General features: G+C 43.7%; 1 protein-coding gene across 1 annotated transcript; it reads right to left on the bottom strand.

The window, feature by feature from the left end:
• Nucleotides 1-690: 690 nt before the first annotated feature.
• On the bottom strand, nucleotides 691-13,109 carry PSMC2 (proteasome 26S subunit, ATPase 2). Its single transcript, XM_066634557.1, has 12 exons — nucleotides 12,884-13,109; nucleotides 10,043-10,080; nucleotides 9,239-9,320; nucleotides 8,489-8,588; nucleotides 7,940-8,071; nucleotides 5,700-5,772; nucleotides 5,468-5,563; nucleotides 3,990-4,154; nucleotides 3,335-3,422; nucleotides 2,130-2,332; nucleotides 1,059-1,155; nucleotides 691-960 (listed from the first exon to the last, which is right to left on the bottom strand). The coding sequence occupies exons 1-12, from the start codon at nucleotides 12,951-12,953 to the stop codon at nucleotides 803-805; spliced, it is 1,302 nt and encodes a 433-aa protein (XP_066490654.1). The 5' UTR covers nucleotides 12,954-13,109; the 3' UTR covers nucleotides 691-802.
• Between the last annotated feature and the right edge of the window lie 3,385 nt (nucleotides 13,110-16,494).

Below are 16,494 nucleotides of genomic sequence, written 5' to 3'. Positions count from 1 at the left end.
AGGTAAGTGTGGCTAGGATTGCAGCCTCACAGCCTAATCCTAGGCATGTCTACTCAGGAGTAAGTCCTGTTATACTCAGTGGGGCTCAAGGTACACCAACATACATTGTACACATAAATGTTATGTTATGATGGCGTGAACATTGTAAAAGAAAACTCTGGTAGATCTCCAGGCCTTGCTGGGTTTCAAAGTAGCTCTCAAGCCAAAAAAGTGTGAGCACCCCTGGGTTAGATGCAGCAGAGCTGTTCTTACTAAGGAAAAACTCCTACACCAATGCTATACTGTCCTGCCTCTCCTTTCCCCCACACCTGGTGTGGCTACAGCTATCAACTCTCTGACAGTTGGTTCATATATATCTGGTTTCCATTTGATCTGTCTGCCCCACCATCCCTCAGCTCAGGTGATCAGCACTGACAACATCAACCATGCATCAAGTCCAGCAGTTGCTGCTGGGCAACAAAGACTTCTGGCTTTGGGCCCTACTTCGTTGCTCGCAAAAATTTTGCCCATTTGTGGAAAATAGCCTTTCTTCAGAGGGAAGACTCACTCAAAACAAGAAGGCAAATAGGTTTCTATTAGATTTAGAAAACTACTTAAAGACAAAATGCATCTGAACACTATATATGAGTTGCAATTCAAATCACCTCAATTACAATAAAGCTGAACATATGTTGACTAATAACTACCACATAATTTGGAATGTTCCATTTATTTCTACACATGTGAGCTAGGCTACACCACACACTCAAATTGTTACTTTTACTTCAGATAATGTTTGAGATTTCTTCACGTTTTCTACAGATCAGTTGTAAGTCATGTATCGAGGTGTAGCGCTGAACTTGGCATATGACTTGATGACTTTGTTCACAGCTTCCAAGAAGTCTTTTTCTGTAGCTATTTTTCTCCTTGCTCTGATGGCAAACATACCAGCCTCTGTACAGACGCTCCGGATTTCAGCACCTGGTAAGAGAGAGCAATGGGTGTTACAGCCATTCAAAGCAATTGCCATCACAAAATAAAAACTGGAAGACAGGCAAGATCAGCAGGATTGGACCTACCAGTGCTATTGGGACACAGTCGGGCCAGCAACTCAAACCTTATGTCTCTTTCAACACTCATTGAACGAGCATGTATCTTGAAGATGTGTGTTCGTCCCTAAAAAGAGATTCAGGCAAAGTTTAAGCACATTCACTTAAGTAAAAGCAAACAGCTCAGGAAGACTATCATTAGGTGGGCCAGCATCAGGGGTTTGCATTCCTGTGTAGCTGCTGACACCCTGACTCTTTGGAAGAGTCATAACTCTTCCAAACATAACATAAGAGGGTTTTTTTGCCTGTCCTTTCTCCATATCTGTAGCAACCACAGGGAGAAGAGGGCAGGCAAGTGAATAGGTAGCAGTAATTGCTGCTACTGCTCCTATTCAGCAGCCCTCTGAGTGGATGGCAGCCAAGCAGGATTTCTTAAGTGTGTTGGCACAACAAACCCTACCAACCTCCACCCTCAAGAGAAAATACTTCTCTACAACTGTATGTCATAGATGCTCAAATTAGTTCCTCACAATACCGCAAAGCTACATGGCACAAGCTTTGTGAGTTAGAGGCTGCTGCATCAGATTCAAAATGGATTCCTGCTCAAGAAAGTTTGGCATAATACATTCTTTATATATATGTAAAGGGCTCTCCTGATTCTACTGCAACCAATAAATGCAATTACTCTTCTAGAACTTGATCATAAACTAAGAATTGCTAATCTGATAAACACAACATCTGATATGCAATTAATCTGGCAAAAATTAGATAAAACAGGCAGGGTACAACATTTTGACAATATAGCTTATCTATCATCAAAAGTTTTCCTTTATGGATAGCACACTCTTATGTATGCTCTACTCAGAAGAACATTTCACTGATTTCAACAATTAATCTCAGGTAAGTGTGCATAAGATTTCAGGTTCACTGTATGTTTTAATTATGGATGTTTATTACAAGGAGTACATAGCTATAGAGCCACTTTATGAAAAGAGAAAACTCAAACAAAAGAGGTCCTTTTCAACTGTAGTTATTCACTGACATTCTAATAAGTGCACTGCTACTGACATTTACATAGTACCAAAATGAAATTCTTTTAACCTCTAGATCCGGCAAGCTAAACTCAATCTTCCTATCCAGTCTTCCAGGCCTCATCAGTGCTGGATCCAAAGTATCAGGTCTGTTAGTTGCCATCAGCACTTTAATATTGCCTCTTGGATCAAAGCCATCCAACTGATTTATCAGTTCCAGCATTGTGCGTTGGACTTCATTATCTCCTCCAGCCCCATCATCAAAACGAGCTCCTAGAAAGAGACAGCAGGAGAAACAAACGAAATGTCCTCTTTAGTATCTCTGAAAGTAAAAGAGACTTGCAAGTTACAATTCATTCCATCAGAGATTCTGTTAAGATTACCAAAGTCATCTATGAATACCAAACTAACAGCCCAATCCTACCTAACTCCCCACATGGTGATGTAGTGATGCCAAGTTTTGGCCTCCAGAGGCCTCCCTGAGGAAAGTGGACATTTGATTCCCTATCCCACGGAAGGCTGCTGCTAGCCTGGTGGGTCTACTCAGACCTGTCCAGCTGTATAGCTAGCATAAGTCCAAGTGGATTCACAAAGGGAGATCAGGCCTGCAAAGAGGGCTAGGATTCTGCAGGTGCTGCTGCCTCTGAACCACTCCCTGGTCCTGATCCACCCTCTTCCCCACATCCATTGCCTCCTTATTCCACCCACCCCTGCCCCATTCTGCCCCCTCCCTGCCACCCTTATGTCCTGTATGCATTCTTTCCTGTGGGGGCAAGTATCCCTACCCAGGTTGCACTCTCCATAATTGTGACAGCCAGAAAGTGCATTACAACACCAGAATACATGTTCCTGAGGCATAACAGAAGAATAGGATTGGACCATAAGGCTGCAATGCTATGCATATTTACCAGGAAATAAGTTCATAGGACTTACTGTCAAACAAATATGCAGACCACTGCAGTACAAGTCAAACTGTTTACCAAAAAAAGAAGACCTTATGAGGCAGATGTGCAGTTAAAAATGCTAAAATATTTGACCTTATTTCCTGCAGAAGTCAGCCTTTTAGAATAACAGAGTAGAGATCATGTCTGCTCTTTTGCCTAGTCTTGCAGATCTTTCTTTGAAAGAACATGCCTCCTAGTGGACAGAGAGGAAGAGCACCCTAGCGCCTGGACCACTGGATGGCAACAAGGAGAACAGAACGTTTACATCCAGGATTACATCCGATTACACCAAAAGTTGAATACGAAGAAGCGTGTGCGTGCCAATACCAACCTCCAATGGCATCAATTTCATCAAAGAAGATAAGGCAAGCTTTTTTTGTCCTTGCCATTTCAAAGAGTTCCCGCACCATTCGAGCTCCCTGTTACAGACAGAGTTAAAAAAACACACATAGTTTCTTTTCATATAAACCAAGTTACATTTAAAAAACAAAATGTGGCAGCCAAAGATTAACTTGAACTCAAACGAAATAATGCATCCATCTTCATTTAAAAGTGTCTTCTGCCTATGAGGTAACCAGTCATGGCCACTACCAACTTCTGTTTAGACTATTTACACACCCTGCCATATCTCATGCTCATGCTGCATAAATGAAAGATTTCTAAATCCATCCATCCAGAACTGCCACAAGCATTTAGACACCTAAACAAATATGCAAACAGACGGATGATTCAATCATACTGCAGAACATGAACAGATCAAGGAAAGACTATCAAAGCCAGAGTCACGAACACACCATCTGAATATAATTAACCTGTCTGTAAAAACTTGAAGATACAGAATATTTACAGATGGATAATAGTAACACACACACACACACACACACACACACACACACACACACACACTTATTTACAAACAGTTGGGAAATCCTTGTGAAAACTATTTGCTCCATTACAAATATACTGGAACTCATTCGTTCTATTACCTCTCCCACATATTTCTGCACCAGCTCAGATCCAATCACACGGATGAAGCACGCATCAGTTCTGTTAGCAACAGCACGAGCGCAGAGAGTTTTGCCTGTCCCTGGTGGTCCAAAGAGAAGCACTCCTTTGGGGGGCTCAATCCCAAGATTCACAAATCGTTCTGGCTGCAGTGGGGAGAAAGAAAAAGTTAAAAAGTTGAACAAACCAGATTAATACACTACATTACAAATAGCTGCCCCAATCCTTGCACTGAATCCAGCGCAACCCTCACTCCTCACAAAGGCCTTGCAGGAACCAAGACAGGATTAGATTTGCAGTGCTGCAGCTTTTAGTGGACTCTTAGGAAATTGTTCCATTTTTAAAGATGTAGAGTAGGGTGTCAAACATAAGGCCCACACAGGCTGGAAGATCTTTTTTTGGCCCACAAGGTAATTGGGCTCTTCCAGCACTATCTTTTCAGCAGCACCGCTGTTGTTTGGGCTCTGGGCAGGAAAGATGAAAAAAGGCCTCAGAAGGCAAGGGACACCATGGAGATGGAGATCAAGAGGATTGAGAAAGGGAAACGCTGCTGAGGTGCTGGGAGAAGCCAATTTTCACCCACTGCACCTTTTCAGCAGCACCATCTCTGCAAAGATGTCACTTCACAGAGCACCTCTCAACTGCTGAGTTGCAAAGTGACGCCTTGGAAAAAGCAGCACTGGTGAAAGGGCGGCCCACAGGATAACTGGGCTCTGCCATATCTTGGAGATATAATTTCCTGGAAATATGTTCTCTTCTGTCATTTGCAGCTGATGAGTTCCTACAGGAGAACACAGTACTTATTTCTGGCCAGCATCTGCTTAATAATGTCACTTAATGACGTCACTTCTGACCCTCAGCAGGCACCATGAGTGCTATTCAGCCCACTGTATGAAACAAGTCTGACACCCCTGACACAGAGCATGAACCAAAAGGACACCCAAATGATATGACACTAAGTGGCAAGAATGTTCTGTGGCACAGGGAAAAGACAGAGTTGGTCCAAGGCCAACTAGCCCTCAATGAAGCATCACAGTTGCAGATAAACAGAGGAAGGGAGAAAGTCATAGGAACTTTCCCGCCATTCTGCAAGCCGCCAGTGGTTGCAAGCCGCCAGTGGTTGTAATCTCTCAGAGGCAGTACCTTCCTAAGTACCAGATGCTGGGGGGACAAACATGGGAATGCTCTGCTTCTCAGAGCCCACAAACATCAGGCTGATTGCTTGCTGAAAGCAAAATGGTGGACTAGAAGGAGCTTAAACTGATGAGGTAAATTTATTTCTATTTTCCCACAAAGTAACACCCTAACATCTTAACAGTTTAAAAATAAGCATATTGAAAAAGGAATCTGAAGAATTCTAAAGGAATATTTTAGGTCCCTTTGGTATCAACAAAAGCTTTGACAAGCTATCAGAAGAAGAAAATGTCTGCATCTATCACACCATTTGGACAATACTTACATGAAGCAAAGGTGTTTCCACCACCTCTCTTAGTTTCTCAATCTGTTCTTTGCAGCCTCCAACATCACTGTAAGTGACATCAGGTTTTTCCTCTACCTGTGTTACCAAAAGAGATGCACATTGACCATTATATGCTTATGTGAGTTCTATAAATTTGGCAGAAGTGAACAAGTTTCAGTAAGGATTATCACATTAAAAATATGAAAAATGTGAAGTAAAGAAAGGTCCTCACCTGCATCATAGTAACAGTTGGGTCAATCTTGGGAGGTAAAGGGATATGGATCTGATACTTATTTCTGTCAACACTGCAGAAGTGGGTTGAAAAGGAATATCAATAAGATGGTCCCTGAAATCCTTAAATGCATTTTTTAAAAATATTACTACAGATCAATGATACCTGTAAACAGAACATGTCCTGTAACTGCACAACAAAATATTTACAGAATAGAACTGGATAGACAACCTGTCCAATCACACATGTACACTCACAACTCCCTCAGAGTCACTAAGGGCCAATTCTATGGGTGCCTAACACAGCTGAAACAAGCATTAGACAGTGTTAGGCACTTTCTGGCTGTTGCAAAAGGCAACACACTAGAGCACATGGTCTGTCCGCTGCTGCAAGCAGCTGGCTCCGCCCATCAACAAACAAAAGACATCCAGCAGCCCCAGTCAGTGAGCGGGGGGGGGGGGGAGGCAGGGATGGGCAGAACGGAACAGCAAGAGCAGGGAGGAGGGTGGATCTGAATCAGGAAGGGGTGGGTTTGGTGGCAGCAGTGTCCATCACATCCTAACCCTCTTCCTGGCCTCAATCCCCTGACCCCGGTTATGCAGACCTGCACTAGCTACAGAGCTGGTACAGGTCTGAATAAACTCAGCAGCCTGGCATGGGCTTACCCTGGGGCAAGGGAACAAATATTCCCTTACCCTGCGGAGGCCTCCAGATGCTAAAACTCCTCCACAGGATACGGCAGGCACCACACTGGCACTGCTGCATCATCGCACAAAGAGTTGTGTTGAATTGGACTGACTATGTCTCATACCCTATTATAAATATTCAGTTTCCACTAGATTTGTCTGTTAAGTTTGCCTCCTTTACGTCACTCTGAAATTATAAACAAATATATCAGTTTTGCAAAGAAAGTAACACCAATTTTATACCCTGGCATGTTTACAATCAAACATTTCTAATAGTCACTGAGTATAATGTTGATGCGGTTGGCCAACTTACACATTTTACAGCCTGGTACCAAATAATCAACTACCAACTGCTTGGAAAATACAACTAGTTCAAAACACAGCAGCCACAATTTTAGGTGGAAAAGGCCACAGGAAACATAACAGGCCCTAAAATGGGCCTAGGTATACTTTGGTTACCAGTTGTTTCCAAATGATGCTGGTTTTGACCTTGAAAGTTCTGTTTACCTGAAAGAAAACCTCTTCCTGTACATTATGTGCATAAAGATCTCCTGAGGAGGCTTTCTTAAAGTGTTCCCCCTATCTGAAGTAAGGCAGTTTACCTCAAGATCCAGAGCTTTCTCAGTAGTGGCACCCCAGTTGTGGAACTCCTTGACCAAAGTTCAGGTATTCCCAATGCCATTCTCTTCACTAGCTTTTAGATATCAGATAAAGATGACTTCATTTCAGAGTATATTTGTAATTTCACTTTAATAGGGAGACCTGCTAGTTTTAATTCTTGCCTTGCACAATGTTTATTGTTATTATGTTAGAACAGGGATGTCAAACATAAGGCTTGTGGGTCGGATATAACCCATGGCAGCTCTTTTTTCAGTCTATGTTATAACTGGGTTCTCCCAGTGTTGCCCATTCAGCAACATTGCTTCTGCCAAGGCTCTGGGAGGGAGAGACAGAAGGAGACCTCATAAGGCAGAGAACATCATGTGGGAAGAGAGAGACCAAGAGGGGTGAGAGAGAGAGAGAACAGAGACACTGCCAAGGTACTGGAAGAGCCCAATTATCACCTAGGCTATCCTTTCAGCAGTGATGTTTCTGCCAGGACGTCACAGCTGATGGAACTGTGAAGTGACAACTCAGCAGAAGGGACACTGCTGAAAAGGCAACCTGCATGATAATTGTGTTCTCCCAGAGCTCTCCCATATTTTGAAAATATGATCAAGATTTGCATATTTTCTTTTCTTTCATTTGCAGCTAATGAATTCCCAAAGTGCTTATTTCTGGCCATCACCTGCTCAATGACATCACTTCCTGCTTGATTAGGCCACTTTCGGCCTTCAGTAGGCACCATGAATATTATTTGGTCCACTGCATTGAAATGACACCCCTATGTTAGAATACATTGTGTTTTGTGGATGTTTTGCTCTGTGTGTGTTTACTGTCTAACTTTGCATTGTAACCATTCTGTGACCTTTACCATACACCAGTATTAAAATAAGTGTATCCTGGTAATTCCATTCTCTAGAATCTAAGGACAAAATATTGGCATTAACTTACCCAACTCTCATCCCTTCTTCAATGTCAGTAGGTGCCACCTGATCACTAAGATCCACCACAAATTTGGCAAACTGCTTAACATTGATAATGTACTTGGGATCTTCTGAATCTGCATTGATTATCTTTGTGCACCTGACAAGAAAGAGAAAACAATTAAGTGAGCAGACTGTGAGAAACTGACAGTACAATGTACGCACTATTACATTTCTAGCATTGTTGCTTAAGTAAGCGTAACTCAAAATTCTCCCTTACATCATTTTTGTCTTTCTTCAGAAAACTTTAAAGATCAGCAATAAATAAATCCCAATCAATTCAACCCTGCTGGGGTGAAACTCACATGAAACTGACAGACAAGTAAGATCTGTAACTGTTCCCAAAATGTCTGTAAAAACTTCAGTATTAATGTTGTATGTTACACAGGTAATGGCTCCAAGACACCTTTGGTTTGTAATGAGGATCATTTGCGACACATGAAAGATAGGAGTAACAACTGTAATTCTATTCAGACAGTTCTGTGCTACCAGTCAACAAGATGAAACATAAGCATACCTTGCCACCTGCAGTGGCTGTTCACTTTGAAGAGTTTGTTTATCTGCAGCCAGATCCCAAAGGGCAGGGGGAGCCAATCCAGTGTCTGACTCCTTAATGCCTAGAAGGACAGGAAGAAACACATATTTTGCCACTCAACTCAATGCAGGCCCAGTCCAAAGCCCTTGGAGGCAGCACCTTGGGGCCTGCTCCAGGGCAGCCAAACCTTTCTCTGCCAAAATTCCTAGGCACACAAAGCACTCCCCCAACTTTCTCCTACCTTACTAGGGGCAACAATGCTCCACTCTTGTGATGGTGGTTGTGATGGAAATTGGCCAGCAGGGCAGCTCCAGCAGCAATCCACCCATCCCCTACCTCTTCCTTATTTGTCACTGGCATCCTCACCACCACCTCCTCCTCCTCCTGCCTAGTAGACCTCATAATGAAGCTAAGTAGCTCATTTATTATGCTCTTCACCACTCTGCCACACAATTTTTCAAGTCTCTGCACTGGCTTCCTAATTTTTCCATGTCAATTTCAAGATCCGAAGTATTTCATTTAAGCTCCTCTTCATATTTCCCTTTTCAATCTGTTCAGAAGTCTTTACTGTTTTCAGTTAACTTCATTATACAATTCACCCTTCTCTACCATCCTTGGGAGTGAACTGTACTGAAAGAAAGGATTCAGTTTTATAGGAGACACATCTTCAGCCAGATCCCAAGATCCTTTTAAAGGATCCAATTTTACAGGAGACACATGAGAACTACATACCTGTGAGTTCATTGATTTTCTTAAGTAATTGCTGAATATCATCTTCTACTTGCTTGATCTGCCTTGAGTACGTGCTCTGGCCCTGAATCCGTAAAAAAAATGATATAGTTCACTAAATGAAGAACATCTGGACATATATACAATAACTTTAAATAAGCCCAAATGCTGTCATCAATAGGAAACAAGTCAGACCACTGGTCCAACCACCAGGAGCTTTGCAAGATCTCAAGTAAGACATTCTTTCGCACTTGTGCTACCCAAGATCTTTATAAAAGACCATCAGGAACAGAATCTAGAATCTTCTGCATGCACAACAGGTGTTTCGGCACTGAGATAGTTTATTTTCTTCTCTACTAAAGAAAGATAGGTATCTTTAAGAGACTATCACTTAAAACTTACATCCCAAATATGTTGGTAATACCAACTTATGCATATATGGACAACACTTTCAGATCTTGTTGGTTGTGAGATTTGGGTCCATTCATAGCTCTTAATCATACATTTATTTCAACATCAGTTTGCCTCAGGAAATTACTTACAGAGAACAAATTTCATCTATTTACCAAAGTCCTCATGAATCTGTAATATTTAGGCCTGCATCATGCTAGATGAATTTTGTTTTAAGAGCAGTTTCTTTTCGGCAGCAGTCATTTTAGCCAAAATGAAAGGCTTACAGCTAGAGAAGAATAACTTGAGTAGGCAAATCAAGCAAATTACTGTGAACCACACAAACATTTCCCACAAACCTCAGAGTAACCACTTCTCAAAGGCTGGCAAAGCACCCCAACTGCACAAGGTACTTACATAGGTTTTCAACAAAGCAATGTCACCTTCATCCAAAGCTGAAAAAGAGACAAAAACAGATTCCCAATTAGTAATAAGTAACAAAAATTTGTATACTATGCTAGACTAACACACTATACAACAGCATCAAATAATTATTTTATATAAAAAAATATTTCAAACAGCTATAATACATCATGCGTCATTAAAGCAGCACTACACTTAACAAATACACTTAGCTTGCTATTTCAAACAACTTTAAAGTAGGAAGCAAACTGTACTACACTCTGGAATTTACACCTGAATAAACAAAACTGGGCTACAAGCACATCAAACACCATTTGTCAAAGCACATAAATAATTAAGGCTGCAATCCTAAATGCATTTGCTAGACTCAAGAGAGTAAGTTCCCAAGAACTTGGACTTCTGAATATTTAGAACTAAATTTCAACATAAAATACATTACTTGGTAATGTTATTTTGTTTTTGATTGCTTGCAGTTTGGGGCAGCTTATAAGAGTCAAAAACAAAACCTCCAATACTATACTATAATTCAACCTCTCTTAAAAAATTTCTAAAATAGCATATCGACTAAAAACATTTAAAAGAGCGAGCAATTCAATAGACCAGTGGTTCTCAAACTGGTGGGTCGTGACCCACCAGCTTGTGTAACAATGCCCCGTTCCCTTTAAGGGGCAGGGGGAAAGCAGCAAAGCGATCCCCAGGATTAGGCCCCTGCGGGAGGAGGGGGGACTATTTTTTAACAAACCATATGTGCTTGCAGGGTCCAGGGGGTGGCTTGCAGGGCCACCTGTGCAGGGCTTGCAGGGCTCCCCGTGGCTTCTAAATAGTGAAAGTTCCAAGTGTGATTAAACCAGAAGCGGAATGAGTACCAATGAGGGGGCAAGATCTACCTGCCTACAGGGCATTGGCAGCTAGATACAGTAATATGGAAAACCAAACATACTCCTAAGTCTCTCTAAAATATTTTAAAAATAGAAAAGCATTGTAGCAAATTAGCTTCATATTTACGTTCACACAGAATGGAAACTGTCCTGTGTATACCAAAGCTGACTTCTGTAGCAGCTGTAATCCCACAGCTCCTATATACTCTTTCATGGTAAGCAGATCCACAAACCAAATTGCTATTGCAGCAGGCCAGTTTCCTCCCAGATTTGACACTGTGTTAAGGACAGTCAGGAAAGCCTTCCTCAGCCTGGCACAAATGGCTTGTAGCAGAGGCTACCACTGCACACTCTTAGTAATGCCCCCAGCATCCTATGCAGGTACCAAATTCAGGTGAGATCAGAAAACATAAGATCCCAGATCTTTTCTGAACCCCCTCTTTTGGCTCCTTGGCCCAGGTATAAATTACCCCCTTCTCATGGGCCCTGTGCCTCATATAAGCAACTCTCAAACAAGGAAGATCTGCTAAGCTTGCTCACTTCTAGTTTTCAGTAACAAATAGGTATCCTGATGACATTATCCCAGTGCCATTTCTGTTGCACTGGCTCACAACTTGCCAGATTCCATTAAAAGTGCCCTCTTAACCTTCACAGTTCGGATCCAGGATACCTGACAGACTGCCTCTTCTTTAGGAGCCTGCTTGAATACTCCATTTACAAACTTAGGTTCTGTTGGCTATCCCAGAAGACAGGGCCCATGAGTCGGAGGTAAAGGGGATAATTCATACCCAGGACCAGATCAAAAAAGGGGCCCAGGAGCTGAAGGATGAGGCCCAGAAATTTCCTGGGATCTTACATTTTCCAATCTCACCTGGAATTGCTGCCCACATGGGATGCCATGACAAGCCACAGCAGCTGCTACCACAAGCCATGTGCACCTCAACACAGCATCAAATTTGGGATGAAACTGGCCTGCTGCAGTCGCTCTTTGGCTTGTGGACTTGTCTACCATGAAGGAGTGTATAGGAGCTCAGGGACACAGCTGTGGGACTACAGCTGTTGCTGAAGTAAATTTTGATACACACAGGACACTTTCCATTCTAGCGTGAGCCTTAAATGAGATGATGCTAATTTTCTATATTTAGAAAGACTTGGGAATGTGATTGGTTTTCTGCATTACCGTATCCAGCTGCTGACTATGCAGGGGCAGGAAGACCTGGGCTCCACACCAGGAGGCCGGGCAGACCTGGGTCTAAAGACAATATGGGTTGTCACCACCCTCCCCCCACCCTGTATCATCCCCTCCCTGCCCTTGTTCTGTCCAACAGCATTACCACCCTCTCCCTGTTGTGCTTCACCCCCTCCCCCTTTGGTAAGGAGCCCAAAAGAAACTGGTAGCCCCTGATAAAGTTACTGGTGAAACTGGCACCCAAAAGAGACTGGTGAAACTGGCACCCGTGAAGAAATTCCTCCCACAGGCCCTGCCAGCACTCTCTGGAATTCAGCTCAGGGCCCAGATGTGGGATGCTTCAGCCCAGGGAGGGAGGCCTGCCTGGCTGTGTTGCCTGCCCTTCCTGAGCACCCCCTTAGTCCTGGGGCATCAGCACACAAGCTGGGCTGCTCATCCCTGTCCCAAGCCCAGCAGCGGGGAAAGGAAAGGCACACCTGTGGGCTCAAACCTGGATGCGTCTACTCAGAGGTAAGCCCCAATATAATCAATGGGGCTTACTCCCAGGTAAGTGTGGACAGCAGCCTCAGAGGCCCAGCCTGTGCCCGTCTACTCAGAAGTAAGCCCCACTGTAGTCAATGGAGCTTACTCCCAGGTAAGTGTGGACAGGACTGTAGCCTCAGAGGCCCAGCCTGTGCCTGTCTACTCAGAAGTAAGCCCGTCATAGTCAATGGGGCTTCCTCCAAGGGCGGTGGCGGGCCGCAGCCTGGGCTGAGCAGCCGCCCTCACCGCGGATGGGCTTGTCCTCCTTCTCCTCTTCCTTCGTCTTCCGCTGATCTGCTCCCAGGTAATCCGGCATCGCGACGACCCTCAAGCGCCTCCCGCTCCGCAGCCCCACCGGCCTCTGTCGCGCATGCGCAGAACGCGCCGCGTTACGCTGCACCTTTTCGGTCCTTCCTTCCGCGACGGAGGTGGGAGGGGGATGACGCCATCAGGAGGGGCGCACGCCCCAGCGGAAGACGCCGAGGGAAAGAAATGGCCGACGGACCAGCTTTACGACACCCATGTAGCGAGAACTACGAACACAAAACAGGGCCTTCCGCTTCACAGTGAAAGCGCTCAGTGGACCACACGGGGGTAGAAAAAGCGGAGACACTGTTCTACGACATTTCCTGTTTGAGGGACACTGTTTTGCGGCACTTCCGGTTTGAGGTGGTGTAAGATGATTTACCTCCCCCGGGAACACTAACCGCACCTATCGGTTCCGCAGGACTTTCCTGACTGCCAAGAGAAAGGGTGGTGGAAAGTTTTCAGAACCAGAAAAGGAAGTTGTTACAATACTCGGGATGCTTCCTGTCTTGGAGTCTGTGCTGCTCATTGTTTCCACCTAACACCTGGCTGCTGGGCTTACATACAGTCATATATTGTCTGTCTTTACTGCTCAGCCAGGGATGACCAGCTCCTTGCTTGCTACCCCTTAAAGCACTGCTTCCCAAACTTTTAGCACCAGGGCCCACTTTTTTAAATGACACTCTATCAGGACCCACGTAGGTTTACCTCACTTGTAAAAAGGAGTTCTAGAAAGAAATAATATTTTATTTATAAGTAAAAGACCCTCAAATATTTATCTCCCTATATCTACATATGCTTGCAAACTGAGGAACTCAGCTCCTTTCAGGGCAGTTACCAGCTATCTTGCAAACTGCAGGAGCTGAGCTCTTTGCAGGGTAATTAGCAGCTACAGTATCTGATTTTTCAATAGCCCTTTTATACCTAATAAAGATTAATGAAATGAAATAGCCTCAAGGCTTGAGGCAATGAGTTATCTGATCCCTCCATCACCCTTTGGCAACCTACCAAATATCAGGCCAGGACCCAGAGGATGGTGACCCACAGTTTGGGAATCACTGCCTTAAAGCAATGGTTCTCACACATTTAGCACTGGGACCCACTTTTTAGAATGAGAATCTCTTGGGACTCACTGGAAGTGGTGTCATGACTGGAAGTGTCATTATCAAACAAGAAGAGTTTTAACAATCTTAGGCTGCAATCCTACCCACACTTACCCAGGAGTAAGTTCCATTGACTATCATTGTTAAAAGCATATACATAGTAGCCTGTTAAAGGTACAGATCTGTAACATTTCCCCAAATACAGTCACATACCCTGGTAGCATCAAGTCTAATATATTAAAAATAAAATATTGAAATGAATGGGGATCCACCTAAAATTGGTTCGCAACCCATCTAGTGGGTTCCAATCCACAGTTTGAGAAACACTGCCTTAAACTTTTCCATCATATTCAGGTCTTGTAAAGCTTCATTTGCCTAATGATGGCCCTTCATCACTTCTTCATTTTTCCAAACTGTAGTGGTTATCTACACAGGCTTAGCCTTGGTAACATGGCAACCGGCAGGCAAACTTGCTGGTTCCCCCCCACTCAGGCACACCAGAGTGGGCCAGTTGCTGAGTCTTTGCCCAGAGCCTGTAAACAAAGGATGTTATGAAGAAGCGCGTATCTTAGGAATGTGTATTGCGGTCAAGCCAGAGCCAGCAGGTTTCTTAGCAGTGCAAAGTTCAGCAACCTTCAGTAATTTTTCCTAGTGTCATCATGTGCTTTGAGAATGAATAAAAGTCTGAGGAAGCTAGCCAGGAGAACGGACTTCTCTCTTGATCTCATACCATCCTACTTCTGGCTTAGCTCTCCCTGCACCAACCCTCTGAATGTCTGCTGTGTCTCTCATTGCTCTTAATAACAATATGCTCAGCTCACAATGTGGAAATATCCCAAGATGCCCAGTTCACCCATAAGGCTCTTCTCTGACCAAAAAGCTATCCCTCTCAGAGAACCAGTTAACTGTGATATGGACCTCCAAGGGTGAACAGAAAGGTCATACATAAGGGCAATCAACAAATGAGGATAAAAAGGTTAGGGTAAAAGGGATGAGTCAGAGTACCAGACCCCCTCTAACGGATATCTCTGTAAACAAACTGCCAATGTGTATTGAATTGCCATCCTCAGATCAACATCCTGTACTGATAACATAACAAATGTTGTTTTGGGTGTCTGCCTGTATGTTATTTTCCCCTGGATATTTTTTCTCTCTTTGTGTCCTCTGTCCCCCTCCCCTATCGGAAAGACCCTATAAAATCCACATCATTGTAATTCTTCTTGGTCCTCTACATGTGTGGAGGTCCCGTTTGCAAATGAGTAAACGTTAAGAAGTCCTTTGAATTCTCCTGTCGCCTGTTTGATTGCCTCTCCAAAATCCAAAGAATCCTGTGTGTGTTCATTCAGGGTCACTCTGACTCCTTGCTGCTCGAGTTCTAACTTTCAAACCCTCAGAGTGCTTCTGCTTTTAGCACTTTTCCTCAGGCACCAAGGTTCTAAACCCTGGGTGCTGCCCAAGTAGCATTGCCTTGCAACAAAAACCAATTTTTTTTTAAAGAGTTACTCTTGAGGAGAACTTTTGCTGCTGTCAAGAAGAGATACCCTGGCTGGAAATGTGCTTACATAGCTGAGCACATTTACTGTATTATGTTTGTGATTCAGAGTCCTCAACTTAAATTTTAAATTATGATTTTTAAGTGCCAATAAACCCAGCAACATCATTTGCAACACACAAGAACAATGGAAACAAGAAGCCAGTGAAACCCTGGCAGGGTGACCAGCTGACCTCTTTTCAAAGAACCTGTCCTCTTTTTTAGCCTCATGTCCTAGAAAAGAACTTAAATGTTCTCCTTTTGCCTGAGGCCCTGGGCGCAGCAGAAGTAGGAGTTCTTAGAGGCAATGCACTGCTATATGACTAAGAACATATTGGGATAATCCTAACCAGGTCTACTCAGAAGTAAGTCCTATTCTGTTAAATGGGGCTTACTCTCAGGAAAGTGTGGTTAGGATTGCAGCCATACTGAGTTGGGTCTGTTTGAATAAGAATGCACAGCTTGTGGGACTGTCAAAGAGACACTTACTTCCCATTTTCCTTTCAAAGGGCCCAATCATATCCAATTTTCCAGCACCAATTTTTTAGCTGCAATGCAGTCCCCACATAGGGGAACAAATTTTTCCATACCTTAAGGAAGACTCTGTGACTGCCTCCCCACCACAGGATGCAGTGCACGCCCCACTGGCACGGCTGCACTAGCACTGGAAAATTGGATAGGATTGGGTCCAAAATCAGCAAGTCAGGCTGTCAGGGCAAAGAACTGGATTACTTCTAGCTCCAAGAGTGCACATACAGTGACTGCAGCCGAACACACAGGGGAGAATCCCACAGTCAGGATGTCCAGATGTCCTCTTTTTCCAGGGCATACCCTCTTTTTTGCCCCATGTCCTGGAAAAGAGCTTAAGGGCCCAATCCTATCCAATTTTCCAGCCCTGGTGCAGCCACAATGCAGCC

This window comes from Tiliqua scincoides, chromosome 7, assembly GCF_035046505.1.
Source record: "Tiliqua scincoides isolate rTilSci1 chromosome 7, rTilSci1.hap2, whole genome shotgun sequence".
Lineage (NCBI taxonomy): Eukaryota > Metazoa > Chordata > Lepidosauria > Squamata > Scincidae > Tiliqua > Tiliqua scincoides.
The sequence above is the reverse complement of the archived record's forward strand: the minus strand, read 5'-3'. Positions and strand labels throughout refer to the sequence as shown.

What these genes read in the sequence shown, in the direction of transcription:
- PSMC2 (XM_066634557.1), bottom strand. Translation starts at nt 12,953, where the DNA reads ATGCCGGATTACCTGGGAGCAGATCAGCGGAAGACGAAGGAAGAGGAG. An exon ending in GAAAATCAATGAACTCACAG is followed by an intron (nt 8,589 to 9,238) that starts GTATGTAGTTCT and finishes CTGTCCTTCTAG; the next exon opens with GCATTAAGGAGTCAGACACT. An exon ending in CAGCCACTGCAGGTGGCAAG is followed by an intron (nt 8,072 to 8,488) that starts GTATGCTTATGT and finishes CTTTCTTGTCAG; the next exon opens with GTGCACAAAGATAATCAATG.